The sequence below is a fragment of the Mastacembelus armatus genome, chromosome 19 (genome assembly GCF_900324485.2).
Source record: "Mastacembelus armatus chromosome 19, fMasArm1.2, whole genome shotgun sequence".
In the NCBI taxonomy this organism is placed as follows: Eukaryota; Metazoa; Chordata; class Actinopteri; order Synbranchiformes; family Mastacembelidae; genus Mastacembelus; species Mastacembelus armatus.
Genome location: NC_046651.1, coordinates 15156901 through 15174256, shown reverse-complemented (window position 1 = coordinate 15174256; position 17356 = coordinate 15156901). Strand labels below are relative to the sequence as shown.

The following is a 17356-nucleotide window of genomic DNA, read 5'->3' as shown; positions in this document are numbered from 1 at the left end:
CACACACACACATGACTTTCCTGAATTCCTCTTTGGGGATTAATAAAGTTTCTATATATATATATCTATCAGTGCTGATGTTAAAAGGAGCACAGGGTGCAGCAGGAAGGTTTTGTACAGTCAAACCAAACCGTGACAAAGTTAGCACACTTTGAATAAACCATCTGTGGAACTGGACTACAAATTTCTTCGAGGCACCAAGGAAAAGCAGGTATAAATACCCACGACAGGTAAATTATAAATGATAATTTCACAGATGTTTATTTCATATTGTGCCATATATGGAGCTTTTAACTTTTTCACCTTGTCGAGAAGGGACCCAGCAGTACCAGGAATCAGCCCGTCAAAGGTCAGGCTGATTATTTATTGGCAATCTACCAAGACAGAGCGCGCGGACGTGCGTCTGTTCTTTGCGTGCGTGCGTGCGTGTGTGCGTGCGTGCGTGCGCTCGCGTGTGTTTACTGGAAGGAGCTCTGAGCGGAGGGGGCGGAGCCTTACGGCTTAACTCACTGGAAACAACCTCCAGTAACCTTCCTCCACACACGGACTGGGGCTCTCCGGCGGCATATCACCGCCGCCGCATTCCTCCGCTCAGGAAAGAAACCCGCAGACTTTCTGGATACTTTTGTTTTTTAAATTTTAATGCCTGAGTTAAAAAATCATTTAGCACTACTCTCGGGTAGTTTGCATATTTTTTTCTTTGGCGACGCGCGGCTCCAGTGCGGGGGTGAATATATCCGCAAGGTAAGTTAAACAGACACCTAAAGCGGGTCTTTATGCATCAGAGGTGGTTTGAGTGCAGATTAAAGCATAGTGCTGGGGGATTGGTGCAGTGCAGCCGAGGGTGCTGGAAGTGTGGTTTTGGTTTTTTTTTTTTTTTTTCTTTTTTTTTTTGCAATGTTGTGAATAGTGGACCCACTTCCACACCGGCGGTTCTGGACTGTTATGGCGCCTCCAGCTTCATCCGCGGTCCCCCTGTCCCGCACCTTCCGCTGAAGACGACTTTAATTCCCCGAGCCTGCTGGGGATCAGATGGGGCACAGTTTTAGTCTCAGTGAAACCGGAGAATGGGGCCTCACTGTGCAGGGAATAAAGAGTTATTTTGTGAACGAGGGGGGCCGGGCTCTTTCACAGTGACCCCGTTTCTAAAATCCCTTGTTGCGGTACGTCCGATCGAAGACAATTGAAAGCAATCAGGATCCAGTTGCTGTCTGGCTGCACGGTGCAGCAGCAGCTGCAGGCTCAGTGAGCGAGGATTCATTTAAACTAAATATAACCTGCTTGCTGGCTGCCCCGTCTTGTCTTATACATTTTGCCAAAGTAACCGTAACTGCATTTTATGGGGGTAAACCGAGAGCTCCACTGAGGCGAAGAGGTCATTTATTTATGTCACTGCTTATGAATGAGAGTAAGGTTCAAACGAGCCTGTGTTGCTTTAGTGGAGCCTGCTTTGCATTTGTCATCAGTCTGTACATTGAATGAAATGTCTAATGTGTACTCCATCCATCCCTGTCTCCAGCTGAGCTTAGGTGTTCTCTCCCAGCCCCTCTCTGGATGCATCAGACTCCTCTGCCCCGGGGCCCTGGACCCGGTGTGTGACCCAACCACCCTCACCCCATTCCTCATCTGTTTCCTCCCCTTCAGCCCCAAACTCTCTTCCACCTGTCTGTCTCGACGCTCCTGTTCTGGGCCCCCTGCCTCTCGACCAGCGAGCAGAGGCAGGGGGCCATGGCGCCCAGGTAACATTCTGTGGACGCAACCCCCTCGCCATGAGCAGCGCGACCCCTTCGGAGGGCAGGGTTCAGGGGTCCAACTTTACCCCACATCATTACAAGCTCTTCAGTTCGCATGCACACTATCAACAGGTCAGTCACGCCTGAGTTTTATAGAGAAATCATTGCGTTATTGAAATCATCAAGGCACTAAAAAGGTTTCTCTGCCTATTTCAGGTGATGCGTGCACTGCGTAAGCTCCAGGAGAGTGGGTTTTACTGGGGGGCTGTAAGTGGCCGGGAGGCCAGCACCTTGCTTCGCGCCGAACCGCCCGGCACTTTCCTGGTCCGGGACTCCTCGGACCACCACTACTTCTTCACCCTCTCTGTGCAGACGGCTAGAGGAACCAAGAACCTACGTATCCACAGTGAGGGACGTGGCTTCTTCTTACAGCCCGACCCCCAAAACACTCAAGAACCACCACAGTTTGATTGTGTGCTGAAACTCATAGCACACTACATGGGCAAAGGGCCTGATGCTGGAAGAAGCAGAGACGGGGCATGTGGAGGAAATCCAGGAGAGGCAGAAATGAAGGGACACAACGTTTATCTGATCCACACTGGTGGAGAGAGGATCCCCCTGGAGTTGCAACGACCCCTCCCAACCTCTCTCTCATCCCTGCAGCACATGTGCAGAAGGACCCTAAACAACCGAGGCCTGGGGGGGTCAGAGCGAGTTGAGCAGCTCCCGCACACACTTAGAGACTTCCTGGAGGACTACGATGCTCCTATATGACAGACAGGAACTTCACAGGTTCCACTACATGGACCAGGTGCCTGGATAATGGCACAGACGAGTTCTCTGTACTTACACAAATATGTGTGCCATCAGAGACTGACCAGAATTAGCCTTAGATGCAGTGTAAGGTCAGTTTTTCACATTGGCCAGATTCAGCTGATCCCAGATCTTTTTCAACACTGATGGACATAACTGAATGGGGGTCTGGGATGAGGAGTGTGATTTGGGTAACCAACGATTACCTCATCTGTCCTACCCTGCAGAAACTGACCACTAGTGCAAGTGGCAGATGAAGCCAGAGGTCAAAGGTCAGTGTTTCTTATGACTGACAGACGCAGAGCAGAGTCTCGTAGAAGATTAACCTGATCGGTCGATATTAATGATGGCAGTTACAGCGTGATCAATACACCACCAGTGATCCCCGCGCTTAAGAAGAAACCTCTCGTCTTCACTGTCAGCCTGACGTTTTCAACTCTTTGGATTACTGGATGGAGAAAAAGACAATAAAGAATGGAAAGGCTTAGAGGGGGTGAAAGAAGAATGAATTACAAAGAGGCAAAGTCCAAATGGGGGGTTCAAAGCAGAGAATGTATTTGTTTTTCTGAGTGTGTGTGTCTATTTGTGTGTTCTGGTGGTGCACACACATTTCCATTGCTGCTTCCCGCAAATGTTGCCTCATGCAGGGGTTGGGGCGGGCAGGCACAGACAAACACACACACACATACACACACACACACACACACACAGGTACAGGCCCACATGTAGGTTTTGTTAGCGTGGGAACAAAACAAAAAAAAAAAAGCATTACAAAGCATCTTCTCCCTGTCCTGTTTGTTTTATTGTTTCTCCTCCATCACCCATTCCCTGCCCCCACTTTTTTTTTCAGAGTTGCATGTGCGCTTTGACAGTGACAGAAAGCAGACTGCTGCTGCACAGACAAAAGCTTGTTACTGAGACAAAAGCATTGGCACTAGACCAAACAAAACATCAACTTATTTTTATCCAGACTGGCTGGAAAAATGTCAGCGACACTGAAAAGTTCCTTTGGGAATGATGATGATGATCCTAGAGATTGGGGCAGGGTGGAGAGGGTGAGAAGAGGGATATAACGATAAAGAAAGAAGCGCAGGAAATACGATTAGAGAAGGGAAATTAAAAGGACAGAAAGCTGGGGAAGGGGCTGGGGGGGGGGGGGGGACATTACTGGTATACAGCTAAACAAAAACAATGATATGACTGATATCCAAGACGTAGAGGAAATGATACAGTTCAACAGGACGCTGTAAATATAAAACCACATTTGCCAAGGAGCCCCATTTGAAAAAGGAAGTTTTGGCTGAGTCTTAAAACTGTTTTTAACCCTCTTTCAGTAATTTCTTATTTACATTATCATCTCAAACTTACTTCTCTTTGTGAAGACATGTTGGTGTGTTTGAGTGAGTGTCTGCGTTCTTCCTCCTGGAGTCTTAGATCACCATTCATGAAGGAGATCAGAGAGGAAATGAACTGCTATGTGGATAGTCCAATCCCTTTAACTTTAGAAAGGTTTCTTACCCCATCTAACCTCCACAGTTACCTCCGAAGCAGATTGGACTGTTGTTTGTCTGAAAGTCAAGGGAACACAAGACCCTGAAGTGAGTCTTTCAAATAGCCTTTTGTAAAACGAAATGCAAGACTTGGATTTGATCAAATTTGTTTTGTCTATGTTTGACCAGTGCTCATCTTACGTGTGATCCATTTGGGAGTGGCAGCCTTTTCACATCATGACGTTTTGTGATCTCATGTGTCCACCTGAGACAAGAGCACTGAAATATACCTTTATGATAAACAGTTTTGGTCAAATCTAAGCCTTATTTTCTCACATCAACACCATGTTTTCATGTGTCTCACAGTTGGACCACACGTGTATGTGAATCATTTGTCTTTTATAAAGACTCCCTCACAAAAGGCTGGCCACTAGTCTGGCAACATTCAAGCTGTAATATCTGAAATGACAAAGCATTACAAAAAATAAATGAAAAGGAGCATTGCACATATTTATATTTCTAAAATATTTCAATAATTTATATTAAAGAGCACTATTTTTACAAAAGTCAATGCATTTGCCATGTGTGTTACTTCATTGTTCCTTTGCCTTGTTCACTGCTTCTCCTTTTTCTCTCTCTCTTCACTGAGTAAATATTGACTGGATAAGCTCTAACTTGCTGTAATGCATTGTAAGGGAGTCTGTATTCCAGCAATGCCTGGCCCCACAACCAGATTATTTATTGACAAATGGGATTTCCTAGTTAAACAAAGCAGTGTTTATTCAGTCAGCAGGCTTTTAAAGAGCCGCACCAGAGACTACACATTCATCATAGGGTTAAAATTACTGCAATAATCACTTCTCGTTTTCTCTGCGAAAGTGTAGTAGGTAAATTCCATAGGCATCAGAGAACATTTAGAAAAGGTTGAGGGCAAGGCTTTGTCAGACATGCCCTGCAGATGTACACAACACACAATAACAAAGGGATTCCCAGAAGCGCACAGTTAACGCCATTGCGCACACACACGCACACATACTTTGACACAGCAGTTACTGTGTAGAAAGCTCACTTTGGGCTGGACCTAACTGGAAAGGAATGCAGCGGGGTTTAATACATCCTGCCTGAGGGGCTGAGAGAGGATGGTGTCCTCTGGAGAATGTGTCGACATACATGTGTGTGTGTATATGTGAGGTCAAATAGGTGAAAGGGTCCACGTGGAAGAGATTTATGATGGTTTAAGCGTGCAGTCAAGGCCGAGTGTATCTGAGTACATAAGAAGTCAGTCTAGCTAAATTGCTATCGGTAAAATTAAGCAGGAGGTAAGTTTATTCATTTCTGTGTTCCCCTCTCTCTTTTTCAAACACACACACGGTTCCCATTCCCTGCATACCTAGTGTTCTGTCTGAGGCTGGCTTCCAGGAAAGAGGCACTTTAATTGAGTTGAGTTTTTACGGCTTGCCTGGTGTTAGTGTGTGTATGAGAAAGAGTGAATGAGGTGTCTTTGTGTGAGTGTGTATGTCTGCAAGTACGTGCACGCGTGTGGGTGTGTATGTCTCAGGGAGAGAGAGCGAGAGAGATCAGGGACACCATCTGGAGAAGATAGAACAAAAAAAGCGAAATGATGCAGAAATGTGACGTGAAATTAAATTTTTGAGTTTCCACATCAAGAAGTGAAGATAGATATATAGATATATATGTACATATATACAGCACATTACACAATTCATCACACATAGCTGTGAGAACAATAACTGACACTCTAGGTCCTTCACCATCACCAACTACATATGGCTAAACAAAACATTTACTTTAACCCTTAACCTTAAACTAACCTGAACTTTCATAGCCCTCCAATAGCCCCCTGAAGTTGTGAGGACTGGCTACAACATCTTTACAATGCCAAAACACACAACCACAGAAAGGTCTGTATATATATATATAATATATATACACACACACACATATCTGGATCCATGCCAGTCAAAGACCTTTGTAGCAGTGACTGTGGGATTGAGAGGACAATAATAATAACTGTTTTTACAACCTACCTTAGTTCAGGTAATTACAATGATTATACAGCTCTATAATTCATTTTTGCTATGACATTTACAGGAAAAAATGTGTGTCTAAAGTTTGCTGTTTGAATGGTTGTGTGTATTTGAGAATGTGGGTGGATGACACTATTTGTTTATAAGAGGAAGATTGAGTGGGCTCTTATAGACAAAAATGACGTAGTTGACGAGACAAACAGAAATGAGGGAGCCTTCTTCCCAAAATCCAACCAGAATAATCCAGTTTTACACACACACACACACACACGCACATTGTCCAAATAAGCCAGCTCAGCTCACTGTGACTCATTTTATGTTCCCCATAGTTGCCTGGTTAGTGGGGCTGGAATATTTTGCATGTATTCTTCACTCTTCTGTGAATCTCACACACTCATAGAAACTCTTTCCACCATGATTCATTTTTCGGGTAATGACTTGCTGTGTCCAGCTCAATAGTCGTCAACAGTGTCCTGGCCAAGCACAACACCCGGCTCTCATACAACTGTACTTGGGTAGGAGATTTTTTTTTTTTTTCAATAATCAAAACATTATACCAAAGTTTGGGCACCTCCCCACATGGCTTTACCATGATGCAGCATGAGGAAATGTGAAGCAACTTAAGTGGGAAGAGTGTTTTAACAATGACCTGGTTTGCACAAAAATATTCTTGTGGTATGATTTAAATCTAGGTGTTAATAAGAGTTTTATTTCATTTTTGAGCTCATGCCAATGTCAACTGTTTCAAGCATAGAAGGTGGAAAGAATATTAAAGAGAATACTAATATGCCCTGCAGAGAGCAATCCACAGTGATCTTCCAGGAAGGGCCTCCGGTTTGCTGATTATTTCTTCCAGGAAGGCTTTTTGTTGGCTGATCGGCGCTTATAGGAAAGACGTTGGGTTGGCCTGTCAGCTCAAGTATTGTCACAGCCGCTTCTGATAAAGCCAGACCAGCTTCCAGGAAACCAGAGATTTACCCTCTAGCATTCCATCATTCCTTCACCATCAGCGCACACTGAAAGACAGAGAGAAAGTGAGGGAGCAGAAGGGGTATAACCGGGACATGGATCAATAAAAACCATATGGGAAGCATGCAGACTGTCAAATGCACTCAAAAACACAAACGTGCATGTGCATATATGTATTTGTGTGTGTGCAAAGCCTGTAAAGACAAACACTCCTGACCTGCACTTACTAACCAGCTCACTATGACGCATGAAAAAACACAAACAGTCACTCAAACCACAGTATTTTTCTAAGCCAACTATTCCCCACCACCCCTACAAACACTCTCTCTTTGTAGCATTTAAAACTCATTGTGACTAAGTGTATTTTAAGTGTAAATCATCACTGAAATGGTTTTCCCGTAACACCTGGGCAGCCTAACGGATGAGGTGCGTCTGGAAGAACAAAGAAAACGACCTCACATGATCTGAAAACAAAACAGGTTGTAGAAGGCAGTTGTCAGGCATTGAGCAGTATACACTGTTGTATTGTTTTATCCAGGAGGTGGTTTTTTCTCTTGTTTTTGCTGTCTGTGCTCAGTTGCATGAGCATAGCGGCAGAGGAGCTTGGTTGCCAAATGGCTTACTGTAACGGCATGGACTCAGACCAAGCCCTAACACTCTCAGGTGTCACTGTGTCCCCTCAGCCAGGAAACAGCAAACTGCGTAATATTTGAATTTGAGACTATAGCAAACACAAGCACAAACACATGCACATACATATGAGTTGAGTGAGTGGTTTTTGGTCATGAATGAAAGCTCATGATTTACCTGCACTGCAGGAAAACATTTCCGCTTTTAGGAAACTGCTGCAGTGCTATAATAAGATTAACTGTGGTATAAAAGCTATTAGTTATTAACAGTAAAATATAAATAAAAGTCTACTTTCACTGTCCATGCAACTGTTGCAACAAAGGAAAATGTTGACATTTCACGAAACGTGCGAAGCACTAGATGGAAATATTGATACCACTCTCACCTACCACCTGTTGATGACTAGTTCAGCTTAGCACAAATTGGAAAACACCTAACCCGACTCTGGCCTTTTCCAAATTGTTAAGCTTCTCCTTTAAATGAAGTAGTGTATCATGTAAGTATACAATGAGTCTATAAGAGTGCTATCAGGTCTTTGATGCAGTAACAATCACACAACAATAATTTTCACATATATTAAATAAAACATATTGCACGGCATATATAACATGCACATTTTTAGCATGAAAGTAGTCTATGTAGTGTATGTGCTCTCTAACCCTGAAAAGGTCATTAGGAGTTCGAAGATTATGAACATCCATATCAAACTTTGTGCTAGTTGCTGAGATATTTCAGTGTAGAAAACTTGGTGGATCGATTTTCCTTCTGTAATAATGTAAAGTACAAGGACTGCAGCAACTGTACTTTTCTGTTTACCTGTAGCACACTCATTCTGTTGCACACACAATTCAACATTACTGCAGAGTGTAGGAACTAACAGCAGTAGGAAAAGATGTCGGGAGGATGTCTGTTCCTGGCTGCCAGTCACTGAGCTAGTAAAGAGGCAACTCCAAAGAGGCTCCACTGTCCTTGGTGTTTATCAATAATCTCCCACAATTATTAACCATCTCTTTTCCCCTCCCTGAAGTAGAAAGCTGGAATATGAGTGTCAAATAGACACCAAGACTATCCAAAAAGTTCTTCATGAGTTAAGAGCAAAACAGCATTTTGGGTTTCATTTCACTAGATTTTATGGTGTTTTCACAGCAAATCAAAATGAAAAACGCCTTCAATCCATGCTGCTGTTCACTGACCATGAACAGCAGTACTTTTCTGCCAATAACTAACAGGCTGCTCTGTTTTGTCTCAACAAGGATCCAATTGGATTAAACAAGCCCCAAAGCTGACCACTCTACATCTAGTGCATTCAGCTATTGACCTGCCACAGCACACATCCCCCAACATAAAACAAATGGCACTGCTCAGTCTAGTGTTTATGTGTGCGCATATTTAAATAATTTTCCCCTTTGAGAAGTGCTGCTCATTAAAGGCTAATCATTGTTCTATTCATTTCCTGCAAAAGGTGTCATTTTGGTATATGAACACACACGCACACACACACTCTTCATCCCCCTTCTTTCTGTTTTTTAACACATTTGCTCCTGAAAGAGAGAAACAGGGGGTCCGCTGTGTGAACGGCATCTAAATGCAAGAGCCAATCAGAGAGCTGTATAGACACTGAGCCCCCCAAGTACTGCTGGTTTATAGGGCTCAGCTTCAGAGAAGTCACATGACTTCCCAGAGAGCGAGAGAGAGAGAGCGAGAGGGAGAGAGAGAGAGGGAGAGAGAGAGGGAGGACAAGGCAATGTGGGAAAAGAGGATGAAGGGGGGCAGTAAAAAGAGGGTCAGGAGGGTGACAGGATCACTGTAAGGGGTGGACTGAAGCTCGGCTAAATTAATGGTGGAAAGGAAGGTTATAAAAAAGAGAGATGCAACGGTTCTCGGAAATAAAACGCTGGTCATGGTTTACAATTACAGCTGAATGAACAAAACGAGAAATGACTGAGCGGAGAAGTCGTCAGTGGATGAATGACGGTTAAGATGAATGGAATGCATACAAGCGATAGTGGTTGCAGTTGATTACAACAGTGGGTAATCTTGATGGTCTGGTTAACCCTACCTCATACTGTCGCGAAACAACTATCTTCACCACATTGCACCAAGGGAAAGTTCACCCAAATGGCAGAAAATTAGCTACTTTTTTCACTCATCACAGGTAGTGTCAATACATGCAGATTATTGATGTTTGGGGTTTTGAGTTATTGGCCTTTGAAAGGAAAGTGGATAAAATGTAGCTTGAGGACTCACTTTAAAATCCTTTGTGTCTTTCGAGTAGCAATTTTCTGGTTACTATAATCCACAGACTTCGCTGTTGAGTTTTCATTGGAGCTATTTATTTAATAGAAAGTAGTTCCAAGGAAAACTGTTCACAGCGAGTTCTGTGCAAACTAGTGATGCATTTACAGTTTTTCAAATGCCATTTCTCAATGCCAACAGGACCACAAACAAAATTCCATTTCTCTCCATAATTGACAGAAGAATATCTCAAATCTTTGCAAATACAACCAAAACTAAACTATGTGACCAAAAGTATGTGGATGCTCCTGTCCATGTGCTTTTAGTCTGTATTAGGGTTAAGCTCCTTAGGTCCAATAAAGAGAAATTGTAACGCTACCGCATAAGGTAATGTTTTAAATAATGTGTTTTCACTCTTGGGAAGGCACTTTGCTGTTTTAACACAGCAATGCACGAAACAATCAGTCTAATTAATTGATTAATCGATTCAATGATTTTGGCCACTAATGAATGAGTTCAGTTTGAAAATGTCATACTCGACTTGTTGTGATGAACATTTTTTGACATCTCTTATGCTAGATCAATTAATTGATAATGAAAGTCATTATTTGTTGCAGGCTTATTAAAGTGCCAGCTTCATAAAGAAATTGCTTTCTAAGATTGTTGTGGAAGAGCTCTAATGAGACACACAGAGCTCAACCCCATCCGATACCTTGGGGATCAGCTGGAACAGTGAATGTGAGCCAGGTCTTATCAGAAAACATCAGTGTTGGAGTTCACTAATGGTCTTGTGGCTGAAAGGGAGAAAGTCCCTGCAGCCTGGTTCCAAAACCTAGCGGAGAGTCTTCCCAGAATAGATAAGGCTGTTAAAGCACATGCTCTGGAAATTAAATGTCCAACAGTCACATGTGGGTCACACTCACAGTACATCTGCAGGGTGAGCTACCACTAGTGAGAGTTTAGATTTTTTCAGGCGAACTGAAGCAAAAGAATTTACTCCACTAAGCCTCCCCTGCTTATGAGGGGCAACGTGTCTGTGTGTGCGCATGTTAAAGTATGTCCACATGGCCTATGACATATAAGGGGGGGATAGTATGAAATGTGAAACAGATGTTACTCTTGTTGTGCAGGCAGTGATGTCAACACCTTTACACTGCACAGGGGAGTGTGTGTGTGTGTCTTTGTGTGTGTATGCAAAACCTCATTCCAGGGAAGGCTTCCCATAAACACCTGTTTTGTTCCGGTTAATATCTCTCGTCATGGTGAAGAAATGATGGCATCAGTGAAAGAGGAGAGAGAGAGAAGAAAAGGAGGGAGGGAAAAGACAGGGGTGGTGGTGGTGGTGGTGGTGGTGGGGGGGGGGGGGGGGTCACCTCCATTCCCCTCCATCTGTGAAAGGGAAGAGCTCATGTGGGATGAACACATTCGTTTATTCATTCGGCCCTTCTATTTTCAGCCCAGTGGGTTTATGGTTATTGGAAAGGCGTTGCCGTCTCGCTCCTTCCCAGAAGAAGTCAATATTTCTGCCTCTCCTTCATTTCTCCCTCTCTGACTCTTTTTCTCTAATTCAATATTTTCTCCAAAACACCACTCTCCTCTCCACGCACAGGCAAGGAATGCTGGAAGGCATTTGAAAGAAACAAAACACATAAGCACACAGCATGTACACACACACGTACACACACACACACACACACACACAAACAAAAGTGTGAGGTTACAGAACTCAGTGCCAACAGAGATCCCGGAAAAACTCCTTCTCAGGACGTCTTCTACTTTCTCCATCTTATCATGGTTGTCCATCACTGCCCTGTCTTGCTTACCAATGCATCTTTATCTGTCTCTGTTGACGGCTTTTGTGGGGCTCTGGAGACTGACTGTGGCCTTTTTACGATGCTGATGTTTGCTAATGACTTTTAATGATGACTTGTTATGGCTCATAAAACCTGCCTCTGTTACTAGCAAGATCAACTTTAACTACAGTATAGTGTGGCCCTGATAACGCTCACTTGGACTTTTATCAAGTAATTAAAATCAGAAAAGACAGCATAAGTATGTATGCAAGTAGGAGGTATGTGTAGGGGAGGGAGGAAAATTGTGCGATGTGCATGTAGCAGTGGGATTTGTAGGTCAGAGTGAAAAAGTGAGTATCAGCAGCAGCAGAGGAGTGCACCTCCCTCAGAGCCTACTCTCAGTCCACATTAGATAAATTCCCACAGGCCCTCTCCTCCAAATATTGACTTAGTCTGAGAGACATTAGAGAACTAAGCCATTATTGCTGATAAAAACAGGAAAAATAGGCTTAGATATAACTAGTTCAGTTTGTGCCTGAACCTACAACCCCATTGTGTCACAAGTGTATTAGCAGTATGTATGGTATGGGCATGTCTTCACCTCTACTCGCTGTCTGCTATAAGATAAATGAATGATGGCTCAGTGCCAGTCAAAATTAGCTTTGGCGCTCAGTGCGGGGATAAAGGTCATGCCAAAAGCAGGTTTTTGACCCCTGAAGAATCTAGTGGTGGCATAGTTATTTCAAAGCAACAACATGGTGTAAGCACATGATGTACATTGGCACAAGAACAGACACACACACACCCAGCTGTACAGAGACATTTATGTACATGCATGCGTTGCTAACTGCGGTGTGATTAATGCAGCACATGGTAAGTTACATGGGGACCTATATTTACATTTAAACACACTCAGCATAAAAGGGCCATGACCTATTTTAATTTTTGGCAAATTAGAGGGATTAGAGGGATATTTCCAAGAATATTGTAAGGGAAAAGCAGAATACTCACAATGTGATAGTGGCAGATGATTTGTGTCTATGATGATGTTCAGTATTCAACACTGAAAAATAAAAACAACAGACACACATGAAAAGATTGTTTACACTGTTTTCATTGCCGTTTCTGTACAAGCATCCCGGTACACCAATGCTTTAAATAAGCAACTTGAATCCAGAGGGAGTTTGCACCAGGACTGCAATGATTCATCAGTCAAACAAACAAATAAATAATCACTGGCTCTTTTAATAATATTGTTGATTTATTGTTGTTTCTCATTAATTGTTATCTTTAAAAGTTATTCTTTGAGTAAAAATGGCAAGCATTTGATGGTTTCAGATTTAGATTTGTAGATTGTTTATTTGTTGCAGCTCTGTTAGTTGAATTATCACCTGTATTATAATACAAGTAAAATTCAGTACAATAGCATAGCCATAAATATAATTTTTGTGTAACCTATGATGATCTTTTTTGCTAAGAATAAGAGATTACATTTTTGTACTATTATAATGTATTTCAGTCTAATAAAACACAACCAGCACACACTACAGCCTCACAATTTACCAGTTTCTTACAAACATGTACATTGTATATAATTAACTGTATTTTGTATGCAATTAATTCTGTTCTCTTGTGTGTATAAAGCCAATTAGCCAATCAGGCTGCAACAAAAAAACAGCAAAGATTACTGTGCCCAGTATCCAGAGAAAACTTTTACATTTTGATACTTTCCAAATCTGATATAATTATCTTTGCTGGAATAATGGCGCCACCTTCAGACCCACGATGCTCTGTGCAGCTTAATATATATATTAATACCTCTATAGGTCATCCATTAACTTTCCTTACAGTCAATGATTATCGATTGCAGATCAAAGTTCACACAAGTGAGTATGAATAAAAGAGGATCATCATGTCATTTTCCTGCAGGGTTTTGTTTAAATTGTTGAACCAAAGCGTTGTCGCTTCAAGCAAAGCAGTCCGGCCACCAAATGCAGCCATGCTGGGGCAGAGTTCCGTGCGGGGCTACTACAGTGCCCGGAGACCCAGGCTCCCCGGGCCGGGTGGAGCGGCCCCTGTCCGGGTGGTGGACCTTCGCAGCGACACGGTGACCAAGCCCGGGCGGTCGATGCGCCAGGCCATGGCGGAGGCTGAGGTCGGAGATGACGTGATGGGAGAAGACCCTACAGTTAATGGTCAGAGCCCATTTTACTTTAATAGACATTATACTGCAATAATCTAAAAGTAGTCCCTTCCTAGCTGAATTAAGAACAATAAAGTGACTGAAGTATATATTGAACTAATTGAAATTCACATGGCAAGGACTGCAATGCAAAGAGATGACTACATGCACGGCCATGTATTGTGAAATGCTCCCTAACTCTTGCAATGTTTAACTAACTTCTGCAGAGTTACAGAAAATTGCAGCTGATATGTTTGGGATGGAGGCCGCACTGTTTGTCCCCAGTGGAACCATGAGTAACCTGATTGCAGGTGAGCTGAGCTTTCATTGGCAGTTTCAGTTTTATGAAGTCAGGATGGTCATAAACACACATGCATTTCACTGTCCAGTGATGGTGCACTGCAGAGAGCGGAGCGATGAGATCATTGTGGGCGATCTGTCGCATCTACACATCTATGAGCAAGGAGGGAGTGCACAGGTGAGTTAAACCCTTGTAGCCTTGTTCCATCATCATCAGGTTTTACCTTTCACCACAACAGTCCCTATTTGTGTGTTGAAACAGCTGGCTGGTGTCCACTCCACCACCGTGACCACCCTTCCTGATGGAACATTTGACTTGCAGCAGCTGGAGTCGAAAATTCGCCACGATTACCCAGACCCCCACTACCCTCGCTCACGCCTCATATGTGTGGAGAACACACACAACATACAAGGAGGGCGAGTACTGCCTCTGAACTTCCTGCAGGAGGTGTGTGTGTGTGTGTGTGTGAGCGAGAGATTTGAAACTTAGATGTAGCTGACTCCAAATCTTGTATCAGCAAAGCTCATGCTGATAGCTAAACATTCATGTGTTTGCACATGAGAGCAGCTGTGATACTGTGAATCCAGTATGGCTTACAGGTTTGATTATCTTTACATAATCTGTTTCCATCTCCCAGGTGCGTGCTTTAGCGGACAAATATGGTTTGTCAGTTCACATGGATGGAGCCAGGGTCATGAACGCTGCTGTGGCCCAGGGGGTACCTCCATCCACCATACTGCAGCACACACACACAGTCAGTGTGTGCCTCTCCAAGGTAGAACTGATAAACACAAAAACAGATAAGGCCAAAATTAGTAATTATTGTGTGTATTTTACTAAATTCATGTGATTAGAGTCAAAGCCACCAAAAACCATCTACAGGAGACAAAATAAAATCATTCAAAAGCATTATGGTGTGTAACAGGGTTTGGGTGCCCCCGTGGGAACCATGCTGGCTGGACCCCAAGAATTCATAACCCGGGCAGAACGGTGTCGTAAAGCCCTGGGTGGGGGGATGCGGCAGGCTGGTATATTAGCAGCAGCTGGAAAAATATCTCTATTGGATATGGTGGGAAGACTGGAAGAGGATCACTGCAACGCAAAAACCTTTGCTCAAGGTGTGTATCTCATATTTCTATATTGTCTTTGAACATCTAATCATTAACTGGCTGCTTTTATGTTCCAGCTTATAACCTCTTTATGCTGTTTATTCTCACCCAGCTCTCCTTGAGTGTCATCCTCCTCTGTTCACTGTAGACATGGCAGCTGTGGAGACAAACATCCTGCGTTTCTATCTACGGGAGCCCAGTCTAAGTCCCACTGAGTTCTGTGCCTCTCTGAGTCAGGTTTGCGAGGGAGAGGAAGCTGCACTGGGACAAGGAATACAAGTTCTCATGTTCCCTCATTTTGGAAATTCAGTACGAGCTGTGTGGCATTTTGGGATATCCAGTGAAGATACACAGCTGGCCATCCAGAAAATTCAATTTGTGGCTTCTCAGTACTTGAAGAATAAACTCTAATGAAACTTGATGTTTTTCAAGATGCACAGTAATCACTAAGAGAATATTTACACAGATGTGACCAAGTGACCTTGTATTATGGACCTTTTTGTAACACTATTAAAATTCTTATGCATTAAACCTAATGTGTGTCTTCTCAAATTTCTTTCTACAAATGTTCTCTATATGTTTTATATTACTTAGAGATAATAGTTACTAAGCATAGAGAGCACCAATGCCACCACTTTAAATGCAATTCTTTCTCAATTTGAGCAGCACAATTATCTGTACAAATTACTAATGTATTTATAGGTCCTGAAAACATTTTCTTTTAATCGCAGCCTCTTACTGTGAATGATATGGTCCTACATGAAAACAATATTTTCTGTCAAAGCTACTTGTTTAGTTCAGAGTTTTCTGTTCCTTTTTGTATTTCTGGTTTGAATTGGCAGCATTTTCTTGCAAAAGGGTGTTGTCTTATATTTCCTTTACTATTTATCAGTTCTATGAACTTTGCATATTTAGTCTTGAAAACTAATTCTACAGAAACACTTTCAAAGGTTTATGGTGTAGTAGCTATACAGTCACAAGATGGCACACCAGCATTAGTCCTTGCATCACAGTGTCTTTTCAAACAGACGCTAACCAAAGGCATGTTTTTAATAGCTGTAATAATATAGCTGTGGTAATATTATATATTGTGTGATTATTGATATATATCAAACCGCCAAAACTAATGTAACAGGTAAAAACTTCTTGGCAGCGGTGGGATTCGAACCCACGCCATCGAAATGACTGGAGCCTAAATCCAGCGCCTTAGACCACTCGGCCACGCTACCATGTTATTTCATTTGGCTCTACATCATATTATTTATCTGATGACATGTTACGTCAGTTTACTATTTATGTCTGATAAATTTTCCATGTTGTAGGGAATGATAAGAGTAATGGCAAAGGTTGCATAGTACGTTAACCCACATTAATGACACACTGCTAACGGTAACGTGTTATTGCTGCTTGTGTTACACAGCTATTTATTCACTTCTGCTATTTTTGTCATCTACTTTAGCTGCCTCTCTAGCTGTGCTAGTTGACAAACACACAATTTTATATCTAGTTTTGGTCACTATGCTAATAATTTAGCTAACGTTAGCTGGTACTCACAAACAAACCCAGTTTAGTGACTAAACCTGGTACCAAAAATACAGCAACTTGTTTGTTAGACAATAACGTATATCACATGTTGACGCACTGTACCTAATATATAATGTATATAAACAGACGGAAGATTTCTGACGAACCTTTCCAAATTTTGCCACGAGGTTGACAACTCGGGTAACAGGGCATGTCTCTTGTTTACACGTTTCTGCAGTTACAGGCTGTGACTTAGCTCCACCTAACCATTTAATCCTCTAGCGTTAATGTATGTTGGTGTAAATTGCTCTTCCGTCATACTAACTAGTATTTTCTAGCGTTTCTGCAACATAGGAAACCATTAGGGAGAAAAACAAACACATGGAGACCCCTGTGCCTACATTATAGATTAATTATATCAATTAATTATTTCTTATGCGTTAATAAATAAGCAGCGTTGTACTCACTGTCGGATTGAGGAGGAGTTAATTATTAGACTTGTTTATAAAAGGTGCAGCTATCGATTGTT

General features: G+C 42.5%; 2 protein-coding genes, 1 long non-coding RNA gene and 1 other non-coding gene across 5 annotated transcripts; 2 read left to right on the top strand and 2 right to left on the bottom strand.

Annotated features, from left to right (window-relative positions):
• The first annotated feature begins 526 nt into the window (after positions 1 to 526).
• socs3b (suppressor of cytokine signaling 3b) lies at positions 527 to 3684 on the top strand. Its single transcript, XM_026315342.1, has 3 exons — positions 527 to 744; positions 1520 to 1865; positions 1950 to 3684. Exons 2-3 carry the CDS (start codon positions 1770 to 1772, stop codon positions 2505 to 2507), a joined length of 654 nt encoding a protein of 217 aa, XP_026171127.1. The 5' UTR covers positions 527 to 744; positions 1520 to 1769; the 3' UTR covers positions 2508 to 3684.
• Positions 3685 to 4454: 770 nt separating this feature from the next.
• LOC113135364 (uncharacterized) lies at positions 4455 to 17060 on the bottom strand. Of its 2 annotated transcripts, XR_003296161.2 has the most exons (5): positions 16995 to 17060; positions 14792 to 14975; positions 12723 to 12774; positions 11149 to 11537; positions 4455 to 7100 (listed from the first exon to the last, which is right to left on the bottom strand). It is a non-coding gene; the product is annotated as an uncharacterized LOC113135364 (long non-coding RNA). The 2 variants fall into 2 exon arrangements; XR_003296162.1 differs by lacking the exons at positions 4455 to 7100; positions 11149 to 11537; positions 12723 to 12774 and adding an exon at positions 13789 to 13894.
• tha1 (threonine aldolase 1) lies at positions 13604 to 15839 on the top strand. Its single transcript, XM_026315339.2, has 7 exons — positions 13604 to 13906; positions 14121 to 14204; positions 14283 to 14371; positions 14456 to 14641; positions 14832 to 14969; positions 15120 to 15312; positions 15416 to 15839. The coding sequence occupies exons 1-7, from the start codon at positions 13624 to 13626 to the stop codon at positions 15712 to 15714; spliced, it is 1272 nt and encodes a 423-aa protein (XP_026171124.1). The 5' UTR covers positions 13604 to 13623; the 3' UTR covers positions 15715 to 15839.
• Positions 16451 to 16532, bottom strand: trnal-uag (transfer RNA leucine (anticodon UAG)). Its single transcript has one exon. It is a non-coding gene; the product is annotated as a tRNA-Leu (tRNA).
• Positions 17061 to 17356: the final 296 nt, after the last annotated feature.

Excerpts from the sequence above, each read along its gene's own strand:
- tha1 (XM_026315339.2), top strand. The coding sequence starts at position 13,624 with ATGTCATTTTCCTGCAGGGTTTTGTTTAAATTGTTGAACCAAAGCGTT. Across the intron at positions 14,205-14,282 it reads CATGAGTAACCTGATTGCAG|TGATGGTGCACTGCAGAGAG; the intron begins GTGAGCTGAGCT and ends TTCACTGTCCAG. Across the intron at positions 15,313-15,415 it reads CGCAAAAACCTTTGCTCAAG|CTCTCCTTGAGTGTCATCCT; the intron begins GTGTGTATCTCA and ends ATTCTCACCCAG.
- socs3b (XM_026315342.1), top strand. The coding sequence starts at position 1,770 with ATGAGCAGCGCGACCCCTTCGGAGGGCAGGGTTCAGGGGTCCAACTTT. Across the intron at positions 1,866-1,949 it reads CGCATGCACACTATCAACAG|GTGATGCGTGCACTGCGTAA; the intron begins GTCAGTCACGCC and ends TGCCTATTTCAG.